The sequence below is a fragment of the Eleginops maclovinus genome, chromosome 5, assembly GCF_036324505.1.
Source record: "Eleginops maclovinus isolate JMC-PN-2008 ecotype Puerto Natales chromosome 5, JC_Emac_rtc_rv5, whole genome shotgun sequence".
Classification (NCBI taxonomy): Eukaryota; Metazoa; Chordata; class Actinopteri; order Perciformes; family Eleginopidae; genus Eleginops; species Eleginops maclovinus.
In genome coordinates, this window is record NC_086353.1 from 9,737,151 (window position 1) to 9,760,204 (window position 23,054).

The 23,054-nt window shown below is 37.8% G+C and overlaps 2 protein-coding genes across 2 annotated transcripts; both read right to left on the reverse strand.

The window, feature by feature from the left end:
* Nucleotides 1-226: 226 nt before the first annotated feature.
* On the reverse strand, nucleotides 227-9,748 carry LOC134864856 (tetraspanin-5). Its single transcript, XM_063884156.1, has 10 exons — nucleotides 9,311-9,748; nucleotides 7,630-7,680; nucleotides 6,062-6,208; nucleotides 5,809-5,979; nucleotides 5,568-5,693; nucleotides 4,348-4,395; nucleotides 3,590-3,706; nucleotides 3,440-3,501; nucleotides 2,362-2,415; nucleotides 227-2,271 (listed from the first exon to the last, which is right to left on the reverse strand). The coding sequence occupies exons 1-9, from the start codon at nucleotides 9,392-9,394 to the stop codon at nucleotides 2,403-2,405; spliced, it is 819 nt and encodes a 272-aa protein (XP_063740226.1). The 5' UTR covers nucleotides 9,395-9,748; the 3' UTR covers nucleotides 227-2,271; nucleotides 2,362-2,402.
* A 598-nt stretch (nucleotides 9,749-10,346) lies between these two features.
* On the reverse strand, nucleotides 10,347-22,517 carry acer2 (alkaline ceramidase 2). The gene is made up of 6 exons (XM_063883894.1): nucleotides 22,116-22,517; nucleotides 21,589-21,703; nucleotides 18,295-18,436; nucleotides 17,631-17,768; nucleotides 13,379-13,516; nucleotides 10,347-13,004 (listed from the first exon to the last, which is right to left on the reverse strand). The coding sequence occupies exons 1-6, from the start codon at nucleotides 22,227-22,229 to the stop codon at nucleotides 12,818-12,820; spliced, it is 834 nt and encodes a 277-aa protein (XP_063739964.1). The 5' UTR covers nucleotides 22,230-22,517; the 3' UTR covers nucleotides 10,347-12,817.
* Nucleotides 22,518-23,054: the final 537 nt, after the last annotated feature.

Consider the following 23,054-nt stretch of genomic DNA (forward strand, 5'->3'; position numbering starts at 1 on the left):
TTTGACTTGAAGCAGCTTAACACTGATGCTGATGATATTCATCTCAAACAAAAGATAGAAAGTGGTGTTGAGTTAAGATCAGATGTTTACCAATAACTGACATATGTTCTTGTGAATAAGGTATTCTATCAAATGCGTGTCACTTGCTCTGAGATGAATCTGAATTTATTCTTTAAGCATTACCTACTGTGGCCAACTTTATTTATACAACAGGTACAGACAAGAGTTTGCAAAGACCCACATTTATTCAGATATATATTTACAACTTGTCACAATCCAGTTATTTACAAGTATCAGGAGTACAGGAAAAACAAAATGTATAATCAGGAGTATGTAGAAATCACAAATATGGCACTGAGTGGTAAGAAAAGTGTGATCAGTCAACAACAATCATATGAAGCTTTTAGTGGAAAAGGGGATATTTGACTCCAGCTGTATTACATTTATAAGATATCACAATGCAGAAATACATTTTTTGAAATATATTTTTGGTGAGTTCATCAAGGCTGCAGGAGATCTGACTACAAAGTAAAAGCTCTGTGTATACTGTACATACTGCAGGCCTTTACATAAAATGGCTGCTTTTACTTTTTTGCTACAGTTCTATTAACAAAATGATACGCTTCCTTATTGTTAAGAATAAGAAACATACAAGTTGTATTTCAGTTCCAAAGTGTGCATTTAAAATAATGCTGGTGAAGTAGCATGTGTGCTGCTCTACTTTCAAGTAATGTACAGTATGTATATAGGCTATAAATCATTTCTATGTTCAGTTGAGTCCCACCAAGCAGCACCAGCATCCCATTAATGATGAGCCTCGGAAAAAGCTTTTATCCTAATTTCCAGTGAAATCTTACAGATGAAAACATTTAACATAACGACAGAGGGTATCTCATCAAATAGGCAGATTCCTTAAAGGAAACACAACAGCAACAAAGTAAAAGAAAAAAAGAGGAAATGGCTGAATGGACGCTGACATTAAGGTAATGTGCAAGGAACGACATCACACTTGTAATGTGCTGAAAAACATTTCCAGTCAAACAGCTTTTGGAAAAAATATCCAACATTATGGAGCACCATGAAAATAACAGATGTAGTTTTTTAAGGAAAAGTGCCCCCTCCAGTGGCTACTGCTTGACTAACAGTCCGTCATGACAGAAATCTCTCTTGAAGATTAAAATATGAAGATTAAAGTGCTTAAGGCTGAGTTTTGAATTGGATGTCACATCTTCTGCTTTCTTTCTGTATGTATTGTGGTGGTGGTGGCAAAGTCCATAGGGGCTTGGCCTGGGAACTGGGAGGTCACCAGTTCAAGTCCCGAAAGACCAAGTGCTACCGTGGTGTCCCTGAGCAAGGCACCGTTCCCTACACTGCTCCCTGGGCACCGTACATATGGCAGCCCACTGCTCCTAACACTAGGATGGGTCAAATGTAAAATTTCCCCTCTGTGGGACGATTAAGGGTTCCTTCTTCTATTAATACCTTTCCATGTCAAAACTAACTGCAACTTTGCAAAGCATACAATACTATTCATATCTCTTTATGATACTACATGTTACTAAATCTACCTCAGCCCAAACAATACTCTGCTTACAAACTGTATGTATCTGTAGAATATGAGCATAATTTCACAGATAGAAATTAATTCAAAGTTAATTATCTGTCTCTTTAAGTATATTTCAATAAAACATTCAACAAAGTGCTAACCAGCCGATTCACTTCAAACTAGTTACTATTTTACAAATATTTTTTTTAAATACTTAACATTAATGTAATACATGTAGAAGAGCCATTGTCCTATCAGTAGACAATAGGCATGCAGTGCATTTCCAGAATCACTTTTATCTTTGTACACAACTTTTACATGCAGTGTTAAAAACTGCAGCTGTGAGACATATAAAACCAAGGCCTTTTTCTGAGGGAAGCACCACCTCTGGTAAAACATCAAATCTATTTGTCCTGTGTACAAGTAATGAACCCCTCCGCTCCTCATTTTCAGAAAAATAAAATAATCTGAAGTGGGATTTCTCCTTTGAACCACTTCACCATCAAAGCTGCTTATAAGAGTGTAAAGCCTTTGCATTGCATTTGTTTAATCTTTACTGTATGAAAGCTACAATACATTTTAGAAGTTGTGCTTCATTCAAAAATGGGGCCACAAATAACTCTAAAAATAACTCTACATTTACTATTTACATGTGAATGGGACTCTTTGTTTGGGACACAGCTGATTAATTTAGTTCCCTTCGGTGCTGGTGTCCAAACCGAGTCCTGTAAAAGAAAAAAATCAAAGTTATCCATCAATAGAAATATAAATATTTATATGCCGCATCATTAATGGTGAAAGCTAATAGTGCTTACCTGGTACATCCTTCTTGCCCATTGGAGTTTATGTGGAGGTCTTAGGTAAACAAACTGCACAGAACAAGAGGAAGATTTATGAACAGATGCATTAAATGAAGACATTAATGCATATATTACATAACAAGACTTGCACTCATCTCAGTGAGGCCGTGCAAAGGTAGAGAACAGCATCTGGCACAAACTGCCTAGATGCATGGAGTCTTGCTGGTAATTTGACCCTTAAGGCTGTAGTTAGGCATGGTGACTTTGGTGCTAATGTCTGAAAGCTAACAAACTTAGAATGTAAATGCATAGTGTTAACCAGCTCAGGGGCTCAGTCAGTAGGGGCTTGAACTGGGAATCGTAGGGTTGCCGGTTCAAGTCCCCAAACAGAAATGAAATATGGAAAGTGGACTGCTACTTGGAGAGATCCCAGTTCACCTCCTGGGCCCTGCTGTGGTGCCCTTGAGCAAGGCACCTCCAATCCCCCCTCCCCATTGCTCCCCGGGCGCTGCAAAATAGCTGCCCACTGCTCCTAGTACTAGGATGGGTTAAATGCAGAGGACCAACTTCACTGTGTGTGCTCTGCTGTGTGCATGTATGTGACAAATAAAGAGGGTTTCATCCTCCGATCCTTCTTAATGTAATGCTATGTTCACCATCTTAACATTTGCTAATAAGCAGTACAGTTGAAGATGGTTGGAATGTCACTAGTCAGATGTTAAACCATCATCTTTGACAATGCACTCAAAAGCACAAATGCCAACCTCATGGTGGCGCTATTGGAAACTTCAGAGGATCACCAAAGTTAGTAGGATTAATCCTTAGGAGCCATAAAGGTCAAATGTGCTAATCCAACCAACATATGTTAGGATGTGAGGACAAATGATCCTTTGACTTGACGAAATTGCTAAAGGAAGGGTTCATCCCAGTAATTCAAATTCACCCTAAGGGGGACATGAATGTTGATAATAAATGTCTTCACAAGATTATAGTTGTGGAGATGTTTCAGCTAATTTTATTTCTCATTTCATATCAATCTCAATAACTCCTGAGAGTGATGTTTTTCCTAAATGAACAAAATGTTGCCACCTACCAACTTTCTCTCACAGCTTCAATGTCGCTCACGAGATTCTGTGCTAGACAGATACCAAAAATCTGAAACAAAGAACAACAGTTTTCATTAGGTTAGTTAAAAGTCGAGAGAGATGAAATAATTATCTAAACCGTCTGCGTTGTTCCTCACCTGTAGTAATGCAATTCCAATGAAGATGCCTGCCACCACCGTCAGGTTGTCTTGAAGCCACTTCTCAAACTGAGGAACGCATCCTTTTATATAGATGAAGGTCCGCTGCTCAGAGTCCTGACAAAACATAACAACAGTATTGCAGCTGAAAATCACCAGTAGATAAAAGAAGCACATTTAACATAGTTTATTCTTTTCAAAGTCCTAATACTTAATACTCTGGGCGGAAATGAGGTGGGGATTTACTTTACTGTGCAGCACTTGACAGCATAGTTATTTTTAATGGTAGAACATCTTGTGGTCTCCTTCACAATAAAATCCCTCTGCACTAATGTTTCCTGGTTGTTAACACACTAGGCCCACAGTTTTTCTAATCTCACTCTTGTAAAACACTTCTCTACTCTGGATTCTACTCAAATGTATAATCAAAAAAATAAAGACAGGCTTTTCCCTATTTTATGCTACTATGGAGAAAGAACATGGCCAATGATGGGGGAGGGGGGTCAAATCCAAGTGCATTGCTGCAGCATGAGTAATACCACACGGCCCAAAGTGCTGATGGGGAGCCAGCTGCTGCGTTTTGAAGACTGTCGAGTAGTGAAACCTACTGAAAGAGGAACATTGTACCGAGGGTGGAGTACCTGATGACCTCATGCAGCCAAATAGAGGCTAAAAAAGCCAGAGAAATGACTATTCTTCTTACTATTGGGTGAGGCTCTCAATATGTTATAAATCACTGTTTATGTTAAGCTACTCACGGCTTTGGCTCGTATATCGTAGCCACACTGAGTGTTGATTACATCCTCCTGTGAAGAGAAGATAGTTAATGGTTATGCTTTTTTCGAAACAATAAAACTTCAAATCCTATACTGGGAAAAACAGTAATGCTGCTTGTTTTCATTTAGAAATGTTGTCACTTCCGAGGCTATGTGAAATACACCTGCAAAACCTGCACAGTCGTACATGAAAGACTCAAGACTTGGATTTAAATCAGACTTAGGTCACAAAATTGGGTCTATAAACTTGAATGCTGTGATACTTCATTCATGGTTGACCTGGTAAAATCCTGAAAACATTCAAACAGACAGGCCAGCATTGAATTGCCACGCAGAATGAATAATTAATTACTAAGAATATGCATGAAAAACATTACTTACACAACTGTGAGAGGAAAATCTGACGTTATGTTTATTTTTCCATTTGTCATCAAATCCCACAGAAAGCACAAAAAAAATCTGTTTAGCCAAAGCCTGACATAAGTACTTCTCTGTGCCAGAACGCTTAACTTTTCCTTAATCCTAATGCACTGTTTGCCCTAAAGGTAAAAGACTTATTCTTTAAATGCTGTATCATTTTCAAGGTCAGCAATCTGGGCCTAGTTGACCTGCAATTATTTTATGAAGAATTGTGCCTCAGAAGACTTTAAAACATCTCTGATTAAAGTTTAAAGGAATATCCATGCTAATCTTTGTGTTGCAATGAACAGGATGACCTTTGTGGAACAGCATGGCCTTTGGTCAGCATTTAAAAAAAGACTCTTGAGCAACATTAATTATAGTGAAGTACGCCTGTTTTGATAAAGCACAGACACTACTGCAGTTCAAGCATTTTTCTGCCAAAAAAAGTCTTGGTCAAAACAACTCCTCCCAACTGCTTTCTGACTTCGCTGTGCCGGCAGAGTCTGAGAGGACTCAACACTGAGGCTTCGACGTCCTGTTGGCCGCCAGCCATGATAGTTGACAGCGCCAGCCAGCCTTCTGGAGGACGCAGATAACAAGGCTATGAGCTACAGGGAGGATCCTTATAATTGTCCCTCTATCTAAAGGATTCAGCATGTTAAAAAGTGACCTACTCACTTTGTACTCCACACAAAAACACCAAATTACACCCATAGGCATGTTGTGTATTGCAGTAAATTGTAATAATTTGGCTGTGGATGAGAAAGACTGAAGTGTAGTGAGTTTTTGTGGCGACATACCGCAGGATCTTTGGTGCAGCAGGAAAAGGGCACTCCACATTTCTCACGACTGGGGTTTGAATCAGTGCAGTTAAAGTAGATGTTCAAATTCCAGTCGTCAGCTCCAAAAGCTCCACAACACTCCCACTACAAGGTTAAACAAGCAAAAAAACACACACATAAATTCCAACAGTGTCCCACAGAAATGTTAAAAACAACACTGAAGTGAAATCAGAACTCAAGATAATGAATCAGAGCTCACATATTCCTGGGTGAAGTCTATCAAGTTCTGCAGATCAATGTCATCTCTGTAAGCCCGAATGTTGTTGTTAATGAAAAAGTTGAGCTGGTCCTTGATCCAATCCTTGAAGACAAAGGCCAGGACTCCTGCAGTCAGCTCCAGGAAGAAAATGATACCCAGGAACACGGAGAACTGAAATACATTTAGCAATTATTATATTTAGATCAAGGGTGGGAAAAAACCCTTATTTCTTCATCATGATAAGGGAACGTACAAATTTAAGCAGGAAAGAGTTTTCTCGCAGCGCTCCGATGCAACCAGCAAATCCGAGGATGAACATCACTCCACCCACAACCAAGAAGAGCCATACTGGGTCAAAGCCCCCCAGGTCTGTGATGGAGGAGATGTTGGAGAGAACACCCTGGAAATCAGAGTGAAAGGTTAGAGTCTTAGTCATAACAAGATTAAACATTTAACATCTGATTGAAATCCACTATCTCCATGAGCTTGAAAAACACTACTTCCCAAAATCACAACTTCAACAGTTTGATGACTTCAGAAACAGAGAATTATTTTGCAATCTAGACCAAGCAGCTGGGTATTTTAGCTTAGAATTAAGATCAGGTTGTTGATTTTACTCCTATGTTTTGTTGCTCTGCATGGTACAGCCAAGTTCTACTGACCTAGAATCTGTACTTTTCGGTTTTAGGTTGGCAGAAGTTTTGGATCATTCACTCAAATCCAATTTTTTTGACTGGCCCCTTGCAAAAGCAGTCTGTGAACTACGATGTAACATTGACAAAGAACAATCCTCTGGTGCGTTGCAGATGGAAAGCATTCATAAAGTGTTGAGTATAATGTTATTGCGATGGAAAAAATGAGTCATTTGTGTACAGATCAAACAAATAAGATACAACATGTTAATTGGTGGGTTATAATTGTGCTGGCAGTTGGACTTTATACACTAAGTGACTGCTGTTTCCAGCTTTATATTTAACATACAGATATGACATTCCTCAATCTTCTTATTTGCAAGATTATTTCCCTATTTCCCAAGATTTTGGATTATAACTCGAACAGTTTAGGTTAAGTATTTTCTAGTTGCATCTGGCAACGATTCAATTTTTACTTTTTCTCAGTTTTGTATCATTGTGACGTGTCATTGTGTGTTGGTGTGTGTCTCTCTCGCTTCCTTTTGTGAGAAAGTTGTTTTATTTTGTCTTTAGTTTGCTTTGTAACTTGGCTAGTGAGGTCTGTATATTTTTGATTAATAAAACGATCCCTTCTCATTTTGGAAAATCAGTTTCTTCTTTATTATTTTCTCCCGGTTATTTTATATTGTTTTACTTCCCTTTTACCATAGACTATTAGGGAACGTAACAACCATTGTTAATTTCATCTTTTTTGGGGTGTCTGACAGACAAAACAAGGCTTCTGAAGACGATCAAACTTTCTTCTATAGGATGTTATTTTGGTTCATTGTTGACCAAAAAGTTAATGATTTAATCTTTAAAGGTTATCTGTGAAATCAAGACACATAATCTCACTGGAGTCTATGTCACTGTTCTACCCTCAGTGCTGAGAAACACAATGAGTGAATCTGTAAATGCATCAGATCTTTTCTTCTGCTTATTGTACAGAGTGGCGTCCCACCGGAAATCATGACATTCCTTTCTGATTCAGTAAAGCCACTGCTATTATTTCGCACAGCCAGACGGGTGAAAGCACAGGAGATGAATGTAAATGATCTGCTTAGTGTGTGTGTGTGTACATAAGTGAAAGGATTTACACAATTAACTAATTAAACGTATTGTTACACAGGGAGATAAACTGTTCAATCACCTTTTCGCTCCATGCCCACAACCCGATGCCGAGAAACGCCACTCCAAGGAACTAACAGAGAGAGACAACAGAGGGGAATTATTTTCGCTGACTGCAAATGTAGTCATCAGACAAGCACAGAGGAGAAACCGCAGAGAGATTTTCCTGGCAGTGATCCAATAACTTGATATTTCTCTTGACAGTCTGCAGGAGACTCCCACATTAGAAAGCATCTCCCCGCAGCTTGAACGCATTATGACTGTACAAGTTTCCACCTTCAATTTAAGACTCCAAAACCACATTTCAGGAGTTAAAAAGTCAGGAATCAAGGCATTGGCAACATTAACATTAATGGTATTTATAAAATCCAATAAAAACTATAGTTGATTGACTATTAATTTATTAGTCATTTAAGTAATCTAATAATGGAAATGTATTTTACGTTTTTATACTTGTTCTACATACTGGTGACAAAGTATATAAACTGAATGGTGTGTCAATTAATAAAATAATTGGAGGTTAAGACCAAATAGAATTGATAGGAAAAGCCTCTGGTGTAAACATTTCACAGTAGAATTGTATCTCCTGGGTAAATTGTTAAATGTATTTCACTTTTGTTGATCCGAAAGTGTAGGATGTAAGAGACAAACAGATCTGCTTAAAAGATTTACGATAAGGTTTACAGTAAGTATTTTTGTGTAAGATTATAAGACTGGTCTATATCAAGACAAAGTGAGTGTTATTTGGTATGAGGCTTTTTTCTAATAAGATTTAAAATAATTCATACAAAGAAAACACTAGCCCCATGAAAAGCTGTGAATTTAACACTCCATTTTTGCTGAAGTTGTTGCAGAGGAAGGATGAACATATGCTTTTGACACAGCCAAATTCCTCTGATGATCTATGTATGGTGAAGGGAGCAGAGAGGTCACTGCCTGCACACTGACACCCTCTGTGGGGCCGGACAGGTGGACTTCCTCTGAAGGGCCACACACACACGTTGTCTCCACTTACCTCACTTCAAAAAGGGACAGATGATATGAGGATATTTTTTTGAGACAATATGAGTATGTGAACTCTGAAACTGTTTTTCTTCTTTCTTCTCCTTGGACAAATGAGTCAGTTGTCATTGTAGCACAAAATAGATGTTGGCAGTATTGCAAATCAATGAGCATGACTGCTGTTTCGCAACATTGGATTTTATTTACATTTCTGGACTAGCCGAAACCAGGTTTTGTCTAAATTGGCAACTGGAAGCCTTAAATGGGACGTCCAGAAGTCATAACTGGTGGGATTCAAAGCCCTGAAGGTGTTTGGTTCTCCTGTGATTTCAGTACAGGAGAATCAGGGAGGGAGATACTGTTTGCTTTGCCTAAACATTACTGACACCACATTAAAAAGCGCTCAGATGTAAACAAGTGATGAAAGCCCTTAACCAGAGTTCCCTCACACTGATGCTCTCTCCACAAAAACAAAGGCTGAGAGGTGACAGTGCAAGCAAGTGCACAGGAGCAGTGAGCCCATAATGCAGGGGATGGAATCATCCATGCCTCCCATAAAAAAATGGAAAGACAGAAAAATGCTTTCGCTGAATTAGAAAACAAAGCTGCTGTTGACGGAGAACAAAAACATGTGATGTCAGTGTGTATTAAACGAAGGATATCTGGCCTAAAGTAATGAACACAGCAAACAAGGGACTTACCCAGAATATGATGTTGAATCCGAAGATGAAATACTTAATGCAGCAGCTCACTTCATGAGCCTTGAAATGCTTTCCTGACATCATTTTGGATGTTTGGTTTGTTTGTCTTAAACGCTGCCCGCAGTGAAAATGGAATTACATCTATGGTCCTCTTATGTTTGACAGCCTGGCTGTGGAAACACCTTTTTGTTTTTAAGGCTCGACAAACGCGCCGTCAATTGTTTTTGCGTCTAATAATAAACATCCTGCTGTATTTCCGAGGACAAAGGCGCAGGAGAACCCGCAGAGCTGCGTTAAATCTGCCGGTGGGATATCAGTGAAGATATCCGGTTATTTCCGATATGGATCTCCAAAGGTATAACGGTGAAATAAATCCCCTGCAATCACTCAGGTTAAAACCGATGGTCTTCTATCTGACCCATAATCTAGACATGGTTGTTTTTGGTTGACTTGTTTGGGAACCAATGAGAGTCTTTAGTGCTCACAGGAGGCGGGACTTCCTCCTGTAGAGGGCGTCACTGCCCTCGTATGACCACGTAATACAACCACTATATTAAAACACAAAGTATTTTTTATTTAGCGCCAGCTAAATCATTTGACATATAAAAGAAAAAGGCTTGGATCCTTTGTGCATTATGTAAACAAACAGTTATATAATACTTAAAAACTAACACACTTTATTATAGGTGATTGCATTTTATCAAGCCGTTTTTGTTTCAAAATGACCTTTATTTAAATGTTTTAATGACATTACATTTTTTCAGAATTTCGTCCCTTAATGTCTTCTCTAAAAATATGCTTCACAATAATATTAAACCCCAAATAGAATTAAAGCAGAAGTGCTTTTATTAGATTTAAACATCCGCAAATATCTAGCACATTGAGTTTAACTCATTGGTTTAACTGAACTTAAGTGAGCTGACAGTAATATATATAATTGTTTGTTTAACCGTTACGTCTACGACAAGAAGTATGTTAAAGCAAATGTGACTATGTTAATGTATAGGGTCTCATTTATTAACTGTATGCTTTGAAGAACTGTAATGGCTCGTTTATTAATTCAATCACTTCAAGCATTGACAAGTCATTTTCACATCATAAAAACTGAAAGCAGATGAAGGTTAACATTTCTGAGACAGCTGAGGAAAACAAAATAAAGTGGAAAAGCTTTGCCCCCTGGTGGGTCATCTGAGTCATTGGGATTCTCAATGCAAGGACACCTCAGTTTACATACAGGAATAATTAATATTATTTAATGGTGAAAAATATTATTAATGCTAGGAGTATTCCAATATGCAATTAAAACGATAAAAGTATTGTAAAAAAAAAAAACACCAGCAATCATTTTAAGTATTGGCTTGGTTTATTGCATAAAATAAGACAAAGTACTAATGTTCTACTAATCTATAACACACATGTGTTTACAAAACAGGATAAATTATGAAAATAAATATTTATGTGCAGTTTGTCTGTATTGTCAATGCAGGCGGAGAAAATGAGATTTATATACAAATGTAAGTCCATAAAATAGACTTAACTCACTGTTATGAGATCATGACCATACCTCATGCCAAGACAAATACTGTATCACGATGCAGAGGGCAGCGTTTAGCACCCGGTCCTGTTCACACAAACTTTATCAGAGAGTGATTCATACAAATGATCCAACATCGTGGATAAGATGTATGATTCAATATAATTTGCAGCACACTAAAAGCATTCTGGTGCACATCATCTTTGTTGACATTGTTAACATTGTCCCATAAGTTTCCACTAAAGATAAAATAATAATTAAAAAAAGAACAGTTTGGCAATACAAAGGTAATATAGTAATCATGCACAAAAAAACATTCACCCTTCAAATTTGGCTGCACTTTACATAGAAAAATATAAATTGTTTTAACAAAATACTTCAGAATCTCACAAAAATACTAGCTTCTCTTTCTAAATCATGATCCTTCTTTTGATCCTGCAGGTATGCACAAGTTATTTTAGCAGTTTGAGCTCCCAGAAGCCTCTGCAAGAGGGCGAGACTAAAACAATATTAGTTAACATAGCTTGAGGCAGTTTTCAAGAACATTTAAAACAATGGTTTGTGGTGAAAAGGATTTGGTGATCCCTGACAATTAGGGCTCGTGTTTAGCTTTGCAACACCCAGCATACTTCCCTTTTATAGTTTACTCACATATTTTCTAATTGTTTATGTCAATTGACACTAACAAGTTCTTAGTAAGCATTATTCAAACCTAATACATGCCACAACTTTACCATTTTTATATTTAATATGACACTGTAGTTCCCCCTTTTTCCCTTAACACTGTCAGATACATCTCACAAGGACACCGTGTACCTTCATTCGCTTTTTTCTAGTTCATTATCCTGTCCGGTTAAGGCTTTTTGCGCAGTTTTCATTGTTGCAATAATATTTAGCACAAAGTCTAAAATACTGAGCCTGGAATAAATAACCCTGAAAAGCTGAGGCCTGTTTGAAAAATAAAAATCTTGAAAATCTCAGCATTAGAATCTGTACATAAGCAAAGTTACAAAATTGTAAGTGTGCAATTAGCCATTGGCTTTGAGAACCATTCTTGATTTTGTGCAAAATATGTAAATATTTTCTCAAACCTAATTCAGTTCATACAATTTGATTTTACATTCGCATTTTCTTTTTTAACTTTGGGATTTGGCAAAGAGCAAAGGGTACCTTTTCATTCAGTAATGTTTGGATTATGTTTTTCATAGGAAAAAATCTGCATACTACATTGTTAATTAACATAATATATACAGGAGTATATTAAACACAAATCTCATACTATTTGATCAATCACAATGGCATGCTGGAAGTAAAACAAAACACACCAAGTACATAAAGAAGTCTACGCGACAAAATGCTGGTCCACAGAGAGGGCAGGTATGACAGCCTGAGTCCACTACGTGTTAAACACATAAGGCCTTGTGTTAAATACTTAAAACACTTCTACATCTTATGAACCAGCTTGTTGATTAATTGAGCATAGTTAGATTGGCAAAGCAGTACAATAGGAAGTACTAATGCATTAATCACAGTTAATGAATCCAGTGCTGTATTGTTTCTAAATATGCTTTCATAATGGCCAGACTGCACCTATGAGATGCAATACGTGTGTTTATAAAGGCAATCCAACGCTTTATAATGAGGTTTTCTTAGTTACTATAAAATGTACAAAATCTTCCTATAAAGAAGATTGAAATGCATAATACCAATACTTACATGATCGTATATGTGAAGCCTGAGAACATGTTTGGAACATTTTAAATCTTTCTTGGCTTTGTTACCGTGTTAAAAAGTCATCCTTTCATCACCAAGTTAGCCACTAATGTGTGACACCTTTTGTTCTTTTGAGTTGCATAAACGCCGCTGTGTAATGAAACCAGACAGGGACTGAAAAAGAAAGATGAATCCTCACAGTTCCTTCCTAGTGAGTGTGTGTTGAAGCACGACCAGCATAGCAGCAAACTTGGGTCACATTAAGTCACCTTGATAGCAGACTTCTTATGGACACAGAGAAAGTAAATGTAGGGCACGCCGATGAAAGCCCATTTCTCATTTGGCCAGAACATGATGACGGGTCCTCGCTCTGGGGCCTCAGTCGCAACGTCAAAGTAGGCGAAGCAAACGCACCCCAAGTAGGACGCCAGGCAGATGAGGATGTGCCTGTAAGAGCCATGAGTCTTAACAAGGCTGAAATCACATTTCTCATTCCATGTTTCAAAATCCACATTTTTAGAAGACTCTTGAAACAAGCTGGTGCATACAGTTATTTTTTTACTTCTTGTATGTACACAATATGGTATATAGTAAACAGTGTTTAGTTTTTTGACCTATCTTTGTTCAGCTTTGTAGTCCTGTATGTCTATATCTTTCATTCTGTAAATTGTTTTGTGTATAAGTTAACTGAAATCTACAGAAACTGGACTCCATTTCTCTTATGCGAACACATGCTCTACATCAATTGTCCATAAATGATAACCTTAACAATATTGCAAACTACACTGACTTTATAGTGTTGTTGTTGTTGTTGAGCTTACCAGGCACAGTGTAGGTAGGGAAAGTTGACAGATGACCACATCTCACAGAATATCCTGTCACTGATCCAGCAGAGCAGAGCCAGCGCCCACCAGATCCCTGAGACCAGGCCCAGCTTGAACACCCGTGGGTTCTCACACCTTCAGTGACAAAACAGAGCACTGAGACACATGTACAGCTGTAAAAACAAACACAAATTCACACAAACACAACATGCTTTTACTGGCTGTGTTGTCCACCCTAACTAGAGTGTTTCATATTTACCACTGAGACGTCCATACCAAGATGTCAGCACGTTTATTTTTAGATAAGGGAGTTTCTTTCTCTTTGGTAGCTGACAGAACTGGGATCCAAGTACAAAGTACTCTGGCCTCTGTACAAATATGTAGTTGGTCATTTCAATGACCTAGGGAGACGTGCTAATCCAGACTGCCGCTGATAAAAACCTATTCCTAGGCATGTCCTCCTTAGACACATCAGATTCAACCTTACTGCACACTGAGACAGGAACAAGAAAGACTGACTAGACTTTGTTTTCCTGTTCCAACTGTTAGTCACTGTGACCCAGTTTGTCACCTTACCTTAAGAAGTGCAGCTGATGAAGTAGTTTTAAAAAGTCTTACATTTGAGTCGTTGTTGTCCCAATGTAAAAGGAATGTTGAAAGCACAACAACAGAATTGTCTAAAGTGAAGTAGGAATCATTAGGTCTCTGTGACAATGGAGAGAGAATTAAAGACCATTTTTTCCTCCTTAAACTAGCTTATGGAACTTTCCTTTTTTTATTACCCAATAAGGTTATTGTTGTTGTTTATAATTAATTAGCAACCAGTTTCTTAGCATGTATTTCTGCTCACATGGAAGAATCTCACACCCACCCTCCTTAAGGTCAGGTTCACACTGATTAATGAGGGGAATACGTGCGTGTGTGCGCTCAGCTACGTTCATTAGGTAGTAGTATGTTACTTACTGCAGAGTCAGGGTCGGTAACTCTCTTTCAGTTCCTCATTATAAAATGACCCAAAATGTCAACTTAGCGATTATTACTATGAAATAAAATATTGATTAATGCAGTTTAATGCTCAAATGCAGTGCAACATAAGTGCAAGAAGAGAACACTAACAAAGTCAGTTAAATGTCTCAGTTAATGTTAGATATATATCTTCTGTGTAACCAAAATCAACCATCATGAGCTGCTGGTCCTTACAGACAGAGTGAAGCTGAAGCAGAAAACCCTCAGAGTATAATTTATACATAGTCTCGCTTTATGTGAAGTAAGTCAACTAATGAACCAACCAGGAAAAACTATGTTACATAATTGGCCCAGAGAAGGAGCTCAAGAAAATAGTGTCATAGCCGCTTATTCAGGAAGTACCAAAATAGATGGCCAATGATACAACTTCCCAGATGGGGAAAGGGTGTATTCAAATTAGAAAATATCAATATTCTATTGTTCTGTTAAGTGTTTTTGATTGATTATGTTCAAGTGGGAAGAAAATCCAGACTTTTAACCAGAGAAAGTACAAAGCCAGCTATAGACTCAGAAACTGCCTCTACATGGCAAAAGTACAACTACCTAAAATAGGAAAACACTGCTTCCTGTTGAAAAACATACACTGACAAACCCATCTCTGCACAGCTGGATATCAGCTCAAACAGAAGCATGCAAGATAAAAAAACATGGTTTGAAAAAAAAGGGCTTCTCCTTAGAGACATGAGCGTCTGTGAGTGTGATGGAGAGAGTTTGAGTGTTGGAGGCAGAGATAAGTGAAGGAAAGGCCAGTCTGTCTATCTGGGGTGGAGCACTGCTGAGAGCCTTCTCTCACCCGAGGGAAAAGAAAGGAAGAGGCTCCATGGGATCAGCAAAACATGCATCGGTTTAAAGGCTTAGTTTGCACATTAAAATGGCTCTATTGACAGGACAGATTACCTAACCACTTTATCCGGAGGTAAAATTGAAAGTTAGCATAGCCACATTGTTAGTAATATGTAAGTGTTATTAAAAATGGGTTTGCCCACATCTGTGTGGTAGATTAAGCTGAACCAGGAAAGCTATCTGTAAACTATGACGCATGTTCAAAAGAGCAGGTTTAGATTATTTTGTATTTGTTTATCAAATAAGGGAGGAGAGAGGGTTAGACAGAGAGACTAGTAACATGTAACAAAGTCAAACTATGTTTCCTTTACAAAATAACTTAAATTCCCAAATACATTCAAAACAATTGCCTGATCTTTGTAGTGAAGTTCTCAGCAATATGCTTGATGGGTTACAATGTTTTCACAGAAAGGAAACGATGGCCACAACTAGGAAAATGAGACACCAGTTCTTATAAACAGTAATCATCCTTTAGGCACAATGAAGTCTGAGATAAATCTATTGTTTAAAACCTAACTGTATCCAATTGAGAGTTTTTTTAATAGAAGATACAGTATTTATATTTTCTGATGTGATACATAAATATAGGAATTTGTAGCAATGATAGGTATTAATGCGTGGATATCGATGTGCACTTTTTACACTGTAATATCATTTTTTATACAGTATTTTATTTATTTTTTTAACTCTGTGGCTATTTTTAACCAGGGTAAAAAGCAACGCAAGACAGCAGAGTTACATAACACGTGGGGCTTAAGTCAAGGACTTTATCTGTCCTTGACTTAAGCCCCATGACATGAAATATTGAAAATAAATAACTGGTATAGTACAGTCTGTATAGTATCCAACCCTGCTTTTACAATGCAAAGATTAAACTAAGCGCTCACATGAACAACTATTTGTATGACATGTTAACTATTGTTTGTTTCATATCCTGTCCTTTATAAATAACCTTGTCTGGTATTATCGCTTCAACACTCATGTACTGTTTTGTTGGATGCCCCATACACCGGACATATTGTTCATGTGCAACTGGAAGTGACTGGAATAGGGGTCAACTGTCGCACTGTACAAAAGCAAACAACAACAAATATTCTGAGACCAAAAGTCCATTAGCCGGAGCCACAGGAATTCTCTCCCACTTTAGCAGAACAAACAAGCAGCTTGGACAGATCACTGGCAGCTGCAGGAATTTCAGGAATACCTAACAGGTTGAACAATGGATGACTTAAAGTTACAAGATTGACGGTGGTGAGTAAGGGATGTGGAAAACGGAAACAACAGAGCAGCTCAACATGGCTGGACACACACACACACACACACACACACACACACACACACACACACACACACACACACACACACACACACACACACACACACACACACACACACACACACACACACACACACACACACACACACACACACACACACACACACACACACACACACACACACACACACACACACACACACACACACACACACACACACACACACACACACACACACACACACACACACACACACACACACACACACACACACACACACACACACACACACACACACACACACACACACACTAAATGTCCTTTAATTATCTTGGACCAGACAACATGTCATCCAAAGTGCAAATGGACAAAGGTGACATGTTAAAGCGCTGTAGACTGCAGAAATGACATCTCGTTGTCACTGTTACCATCTCGTCAAGTTATCTACTTAATATAACTGCAGCTGATTTATCTGACTAGACAACTTTGAGCCACTGACATGGGCATTGGGAAATGCTGTAACTCTTAACCTAGTTATAGCCCAAGTGTAGATTTATGCATCATGGAATTAAAACAGGTTGAAGTCGTACGTAGAATTCATACAAAGAAATATTTACACTTACTAATTGCCAGGAAAAAACGCTGCTTAGCCCACGTGCTTTTTGGATAGTGGTGAAACCCACATTCATTAAGTAATCTGTGCTGCTCAACATACAGACACGACGGTCAAACAAATCCCAATCCTGATCTATCACTGTAGCACTAAGAATCACTACAGAAGAAAGTAATACGATCACACTCTGTCATTCATTACAGAAAATACTAAACTGAAATAGAGTTTGATTATTTTCCCTGCTGCAAAATGCAAGAGTAATAAAAGAAAAAATAAATCCTGTGACATTCTTGATTTAACACAGTTGACTTTAATGAAAGAGGCCGTTCTTAGTTGGACACACTCCTTTTTTTGTAACTTCACAACAGCTCTGGCACATATTTCCCATTTATATGCCCTTAAGAAAATTGGAGTTATGATAATCCTTGATCAAGGCTGCATGTTCACCTGCAAACTTAACTTTGCATTGAGAGAAATAACTTCCACTGACCTTTTTAGCTCAGTAATGAGCAGCACAGTGCAAGGGATGCCCAGAGTCATTAGAGACAATGAGTTGACGACAGGTTTAACAAAGGCCAGCCCAGTGGTGATCCCTGACAAGATGCCGATGACCACTTTGAACCTTGACCTAAATTGAAAAGCAAAACAAGTCAGAAATACAACAACTGCAGCAAAGATGAACCCTCTGTACAGCATTGTGAAACTCAGAAAGAATGTGTGGAAGCTCTTTCCAGAAATTACAAAAGCAATCAGACAATAAACAAGATGCGATCAGCTACACGGGGGGCACTATTAAGTGACAGCCTGAGGTAAAAGAGCAACCATGATGCCTCTGTGACAATGGAAAGAGAAGTATAGACATGTGATGCCGTTTTTACTGGAGTCAGCTATCTGGGACAGGTCTATTATTAAACAGGGAGTCTTAGCAGACAAAATACAGTAGTGGCCAAAAGGGAGCTCCACTAACCCTGTACCTCTACCTGAAATATAAAAGAAAAAGTGACATTTTCCTTGTTGTGAGATTGAAAATCTGGACAAAAATCTAAGTGGAAACAAATTTGCTTCCTAAAACGTGTATGCAGCAAAACAACTACTGCATCAGACATCTCCAGCTGTGTGTGTCCGTGTGTGCAAAATTACAAAAGTCTACATACCGGTCCCTCCTGAACATCTTTGGTAGGTATCTTTTAGGAAACCACATGGCGATGGCACACATTAGTACCCATAAGATGGCCAACTCGTCCAGCATCTGGCCGAGGAAGCTGAGTGTGGCATGGAAATATGTTGAGCCAATACCTGAAAGAAAGTGACACAAACGAACCATTTTTTGTCAGAATAGAAAATAGATGTCATGTCAATTTTGTCAGTGTGATTGGAAGCTGAAATAATAGGTGTGTGTTTCTTCAAAACAAACTATTGATTTGATCAGTGTTTTCTGTCTGTTTGATTCAAAGGAAGGTCCAATAGAAATATCAGTTTGGACTAGGCAGTTTGTTAGGAAATTTGAATATTGTCCGTTTTACAGCTGACACATTCCCATTTTCATATATCGAATGAGAAAAGTAACCTTTGTGAAGTAAACCTTGAATAAAGTCGCACATTTTGCCTCTAAATAACATCCTTTCATACAAAAGTCTGTTAATAAACAGGATTTTTATATTATTTATATGAATTTTTCAAAGTTTATCATGGCCAAAAAAATAGGTGATAGCATTAACATTATCTGTATAAATATGGATAGAATATTAATAACGCTTCCAGTCAAAAACCTCTTTCACTTTGTCGTTATTGTGGGTTTTGTCTCTTTTTTGGCAATTAAAGCAAGAAAGGAAAGAAACATAATTGATATTTAAGGTTCTGACGACACAATGTTATCTAATGTGTATATTGATATTGAATGTTTTAAATATCACAGTTATTGTCAGCTTTATCACAACACCTCTGCTTGGAAACCAGGGAGTTTTGAAAGTCTGTGGAGGATCAGTCAGTGCCTCCCTGTTATGACGGCCCTGCAGACCTTCTATTATCTCAAAAATCTGTTATCAAAACAGGAGATTCCTACAGTTCAACAAAATTCCTATCCAAAGACAATTCTGAGTCAGACGTTGCTTATCATGACAAGCTGCCAGTGTATTTTTAAAGTCAAAATAAACGTAAACAGGGATCGCCTTAATATTCTCAATTAAATGTAATTATCAGATTAGTTGATCTACAGGAAAATGAATTGGTGAATGTTACAAAGTTGATGTGCAACGGTTTGAGTGTTCTGTTCTTCCAAACATTAATCGGTTCAACCTTTTGGAATGTAAATATTTGCTTTTGCTCTTCGTCTTCCAGGATAACTAGTTAATGTGGGGTTTTGGACTGCACAAAACATTCAAAGACATCCCGTTTGACTGAATTAGGGAAACTGTTTTCATTACTTCTGTCATTTTTCTGATTATACAATTTTATAGAGGATTACTTAACTAGTCTCATCCTTATAATCTTATAATTTTCCACTTGTGTCCTCGCTTTAGTTTTTCTGTCTGGACAGACAGCAGTCATTTGGCCTTAGGGCTCAGGCGTCCTTTTGTATAAAGATTAGCTGGCTGCTGTTTTCTCAGCTCTCTTCATCCGCTGGGTTAGGAGATGACCTCCTTCTGAATATGCATAAAGCAAGTGGCTCTCCTTGAGGTAATTAAAGGACTAAAGATGCTTTGTGTCAGAGAGTAAATCTTACCTACCTACCTTAACTGAACGAGGCCCTCTGGAGCCTGCTTCTCTGCAAGAAATGCAACTAGTTTTGTCTTTCTGATGCCCGGTTTGATTGGTTCACTAGTTGGTTTGGGCAGAGGCTGTGTCACTACTGTGTCTCAGCAAATGTCGTTAACTTCTAAAAAATCTTCAGCGTCTGACATCAATTCAAAGCTCTCAATTGTCCTCTTTGTGTTTCCGGTTGCTCTAAGAATTTCATTACACAATTTATCCAGATAAATAATCAGCAGAGCAATAGGTAGCAGGGCAATTCTGTCTTCATAAATGTTCCAAACACATCTGAATCCAAAACTATATGAAAGCAGCTGAATGTTGTTTTCACACTTGAACCTAAAGGGTTGTTTTTCTGCTTGAGTAAAAGGTCATCCCAACTGCAGACATAGCGGTGAAGAGATGAACTCATGAAACCCGCCTGACAGCTGTGTCAGGTTTAACAGCTTCCAGATTCCTAACAATGGTTGCAGTCAGAGCTACTAGGCCACATATACAAGCATTTGTGAGTTGGAACGAGATATTAACTGAAAAAGCAGTCTGCTTTTATTATAAAATATACATATATATTAAAGCTATGGAGTCCAGAGAGAATCAGATGACCGTTAGTTTAGGTTCAGTTGTGCAAATCCTGTTCAGCTATCACCAAGTAAGGTGACCTCTCAGAAACATGGGCGGGGGTCAGTCAGGCTATCTTTGCTGACAGTGCTTCCAGAGAGTTTTTCTAACAGCTAAAGAAACAAAACACTGTAATCTTTTCAGGACTGCACTGTTATTTGGATACAGTGGTACCATTTACAGCCAATATAATGGGTCAAATCGAATTAAATCTAGCGTAATAGCTTTATTCATCCTACCCATGAATAAGCCCAGTCATGATAAAGTGTTTTTCTAACGGGGTAAAATTATTCAGGACAACCTAAAGCCTTAACTGAGTACAGTCAAAGAGGAAACCTATAGTGACCTAACAGTGTTCCTGTTGTTTAAGAAAGAGGGCCCCTACATAAAACTCATACCTGTTATAAAATGTATAAATGTGTACTTTTTATATGTTCTCCAAGGTTGGTTATTTGGGAGGGCTACAGTTAAAGATATATTTCATTATAGACAAATCTGCACATAATGTTCTCAATATTTTTTTTGCATATTGTCAAAGACTACTTTATCAAAGTCCAGGCTTTAAGTAATTTGTTTTGTGTAACTAACAGTCCCAAACCGCAATATATTTAGTTTATTAACCTTTCAGAAATATTCAGACTGTATTCAATATTGGTTTATCTCCTGATGTATTTTTTTTATTAATAATTTGGTCTAAAATCCCCCCCAAAAATTGTGTAAATGCTGGTCACAATTTCCCAATCTAGTTCGAAATAACATTTTCAAATGTATTGTTATTTCTATTAAAAGGATTATTAAAGACCACACTATCATTATATTAGAACAATTCATCAGTACTTGCATCAGAAATAAAGCATGAATGTAAACTAGATTTTTGTTACATTAAATGAAAATGCATGAAATACTACCCTGATAATTAACAAAAGGGAAATATGTATTAGTCATATGGTTTGTCAGCTGGAGGAAGTTGCAGTGAAATTAAGATGATAGAGGTTTCCCATAAAGCTGAACAGAATCAGCAACGGTTATAGGTTAGGTCATCACACAGACATTCTTCACAAAGTGTCAGCCAGCCAACTTACCAACCACAACTAGTAGAATCCATATGAGGTAAATCCCACTGTTGAAATGTGTTGCATACTGGCGGAACAAGCACATTAATATGGGCGGCAAAACAAAAAACAAAATGTTGCTGATCTGAAATGATAAACAAAAGGAAAAAGCTATGAGCAAAACATTAGAGTTGAACTGATCGTGTGGCTCAATGACAACATGCTTTTCAGAAGTTGATCAGTGCATGGGCGTCACTGGCCTATAACCAACTTGACAGCAAGTGGAAATAAAAATGTAAAAAACATTAGTAACCGGATGCTGTTTACAATAAGCATCATGATGCTGAAGCTGACAAGCAGTCCAAATCAGTCCAATCTGTTGAATGTCAAAACAGCTAGCTATAGCTAAACTGAGAAAAATATTACAAGCTATAAGTGGGCAGAGCAATACAAAGAAAACAAAGGCAGAAAAACTGCGGTCTAGTTAGATGTGTACATACAACTGTATGATGCAAACAAAAAGAAAGAAAACAACGTTAGGTAAGGTTCAAACCGACCGTGTTGTAGAACTCAGCGATGCTGGGGTAAATTAAGTAATTGCCTTCACACCAATCCACGTCCGAGCTGCCAGCCTGCAACTGGTCCCAAAAAATCAGATTAACGGTACTCATGTCTGGACTAGTTCTGTCCAATGGAGGGTAAAGACAACACTCGTCCGTCAGAGATTACAAAAATACACTAAAGCTTACTATCGACTCGTTGCTTATACGCTAGATTTGAACGTTTTGAGAGCTGACACTACAACGTGATAAACAACATAAACTGAGCTGCATTTTAAAGCCTCTGTCCTTTCACAAAGCTCCTGCTTGTCGTGACGCTCCGCGCTGTGTGCACTGACAGCTGCTCTGTAGCCGAAGAGTAGTCAAGCGCTGCGAGAGGAGAAGAGTCACTGCTGAGTGCTTCCGGCTTCGGTCGCCATGTGATCACAGCAGCGGCCTTCTTCGTTGGGGCAATTAGCGGATCGCAAACCAACTTTTAAGGTAAATAGCGCCACCTACTGTATCAGAGTGTATATCAAAACAAAATAATAATAAGTATAAGCAATTAAAATATGATTAAAGTAGGCCTATCAAGTGTAAAAGTAGTGATGCTGAATATATTATAATATTGAATTATAAGTATGATGCATTCATATTTCATGTGTACCTTTAGCGTTAAATACCTTCATATTGTCTATTGTCTATGGTTGTTGAGGTCATCATAGACAGACATCATAAAAAACAAACTTTAAAAGTGGTTCAAATTTACAGAAATATTTGTATTTTAAGAAATAAGTCATACATAACAAATAAACACTTAGATACATAAAGTAACTACATAACAATATACAAATAAGGAAAATAAAAGAGAAAAAAAACCCCATCAATTTATAATAACTTATGAGGGAAAGCTTACACTATTAATTATCACATCTTTCCACCTTGGTCATTATAAAT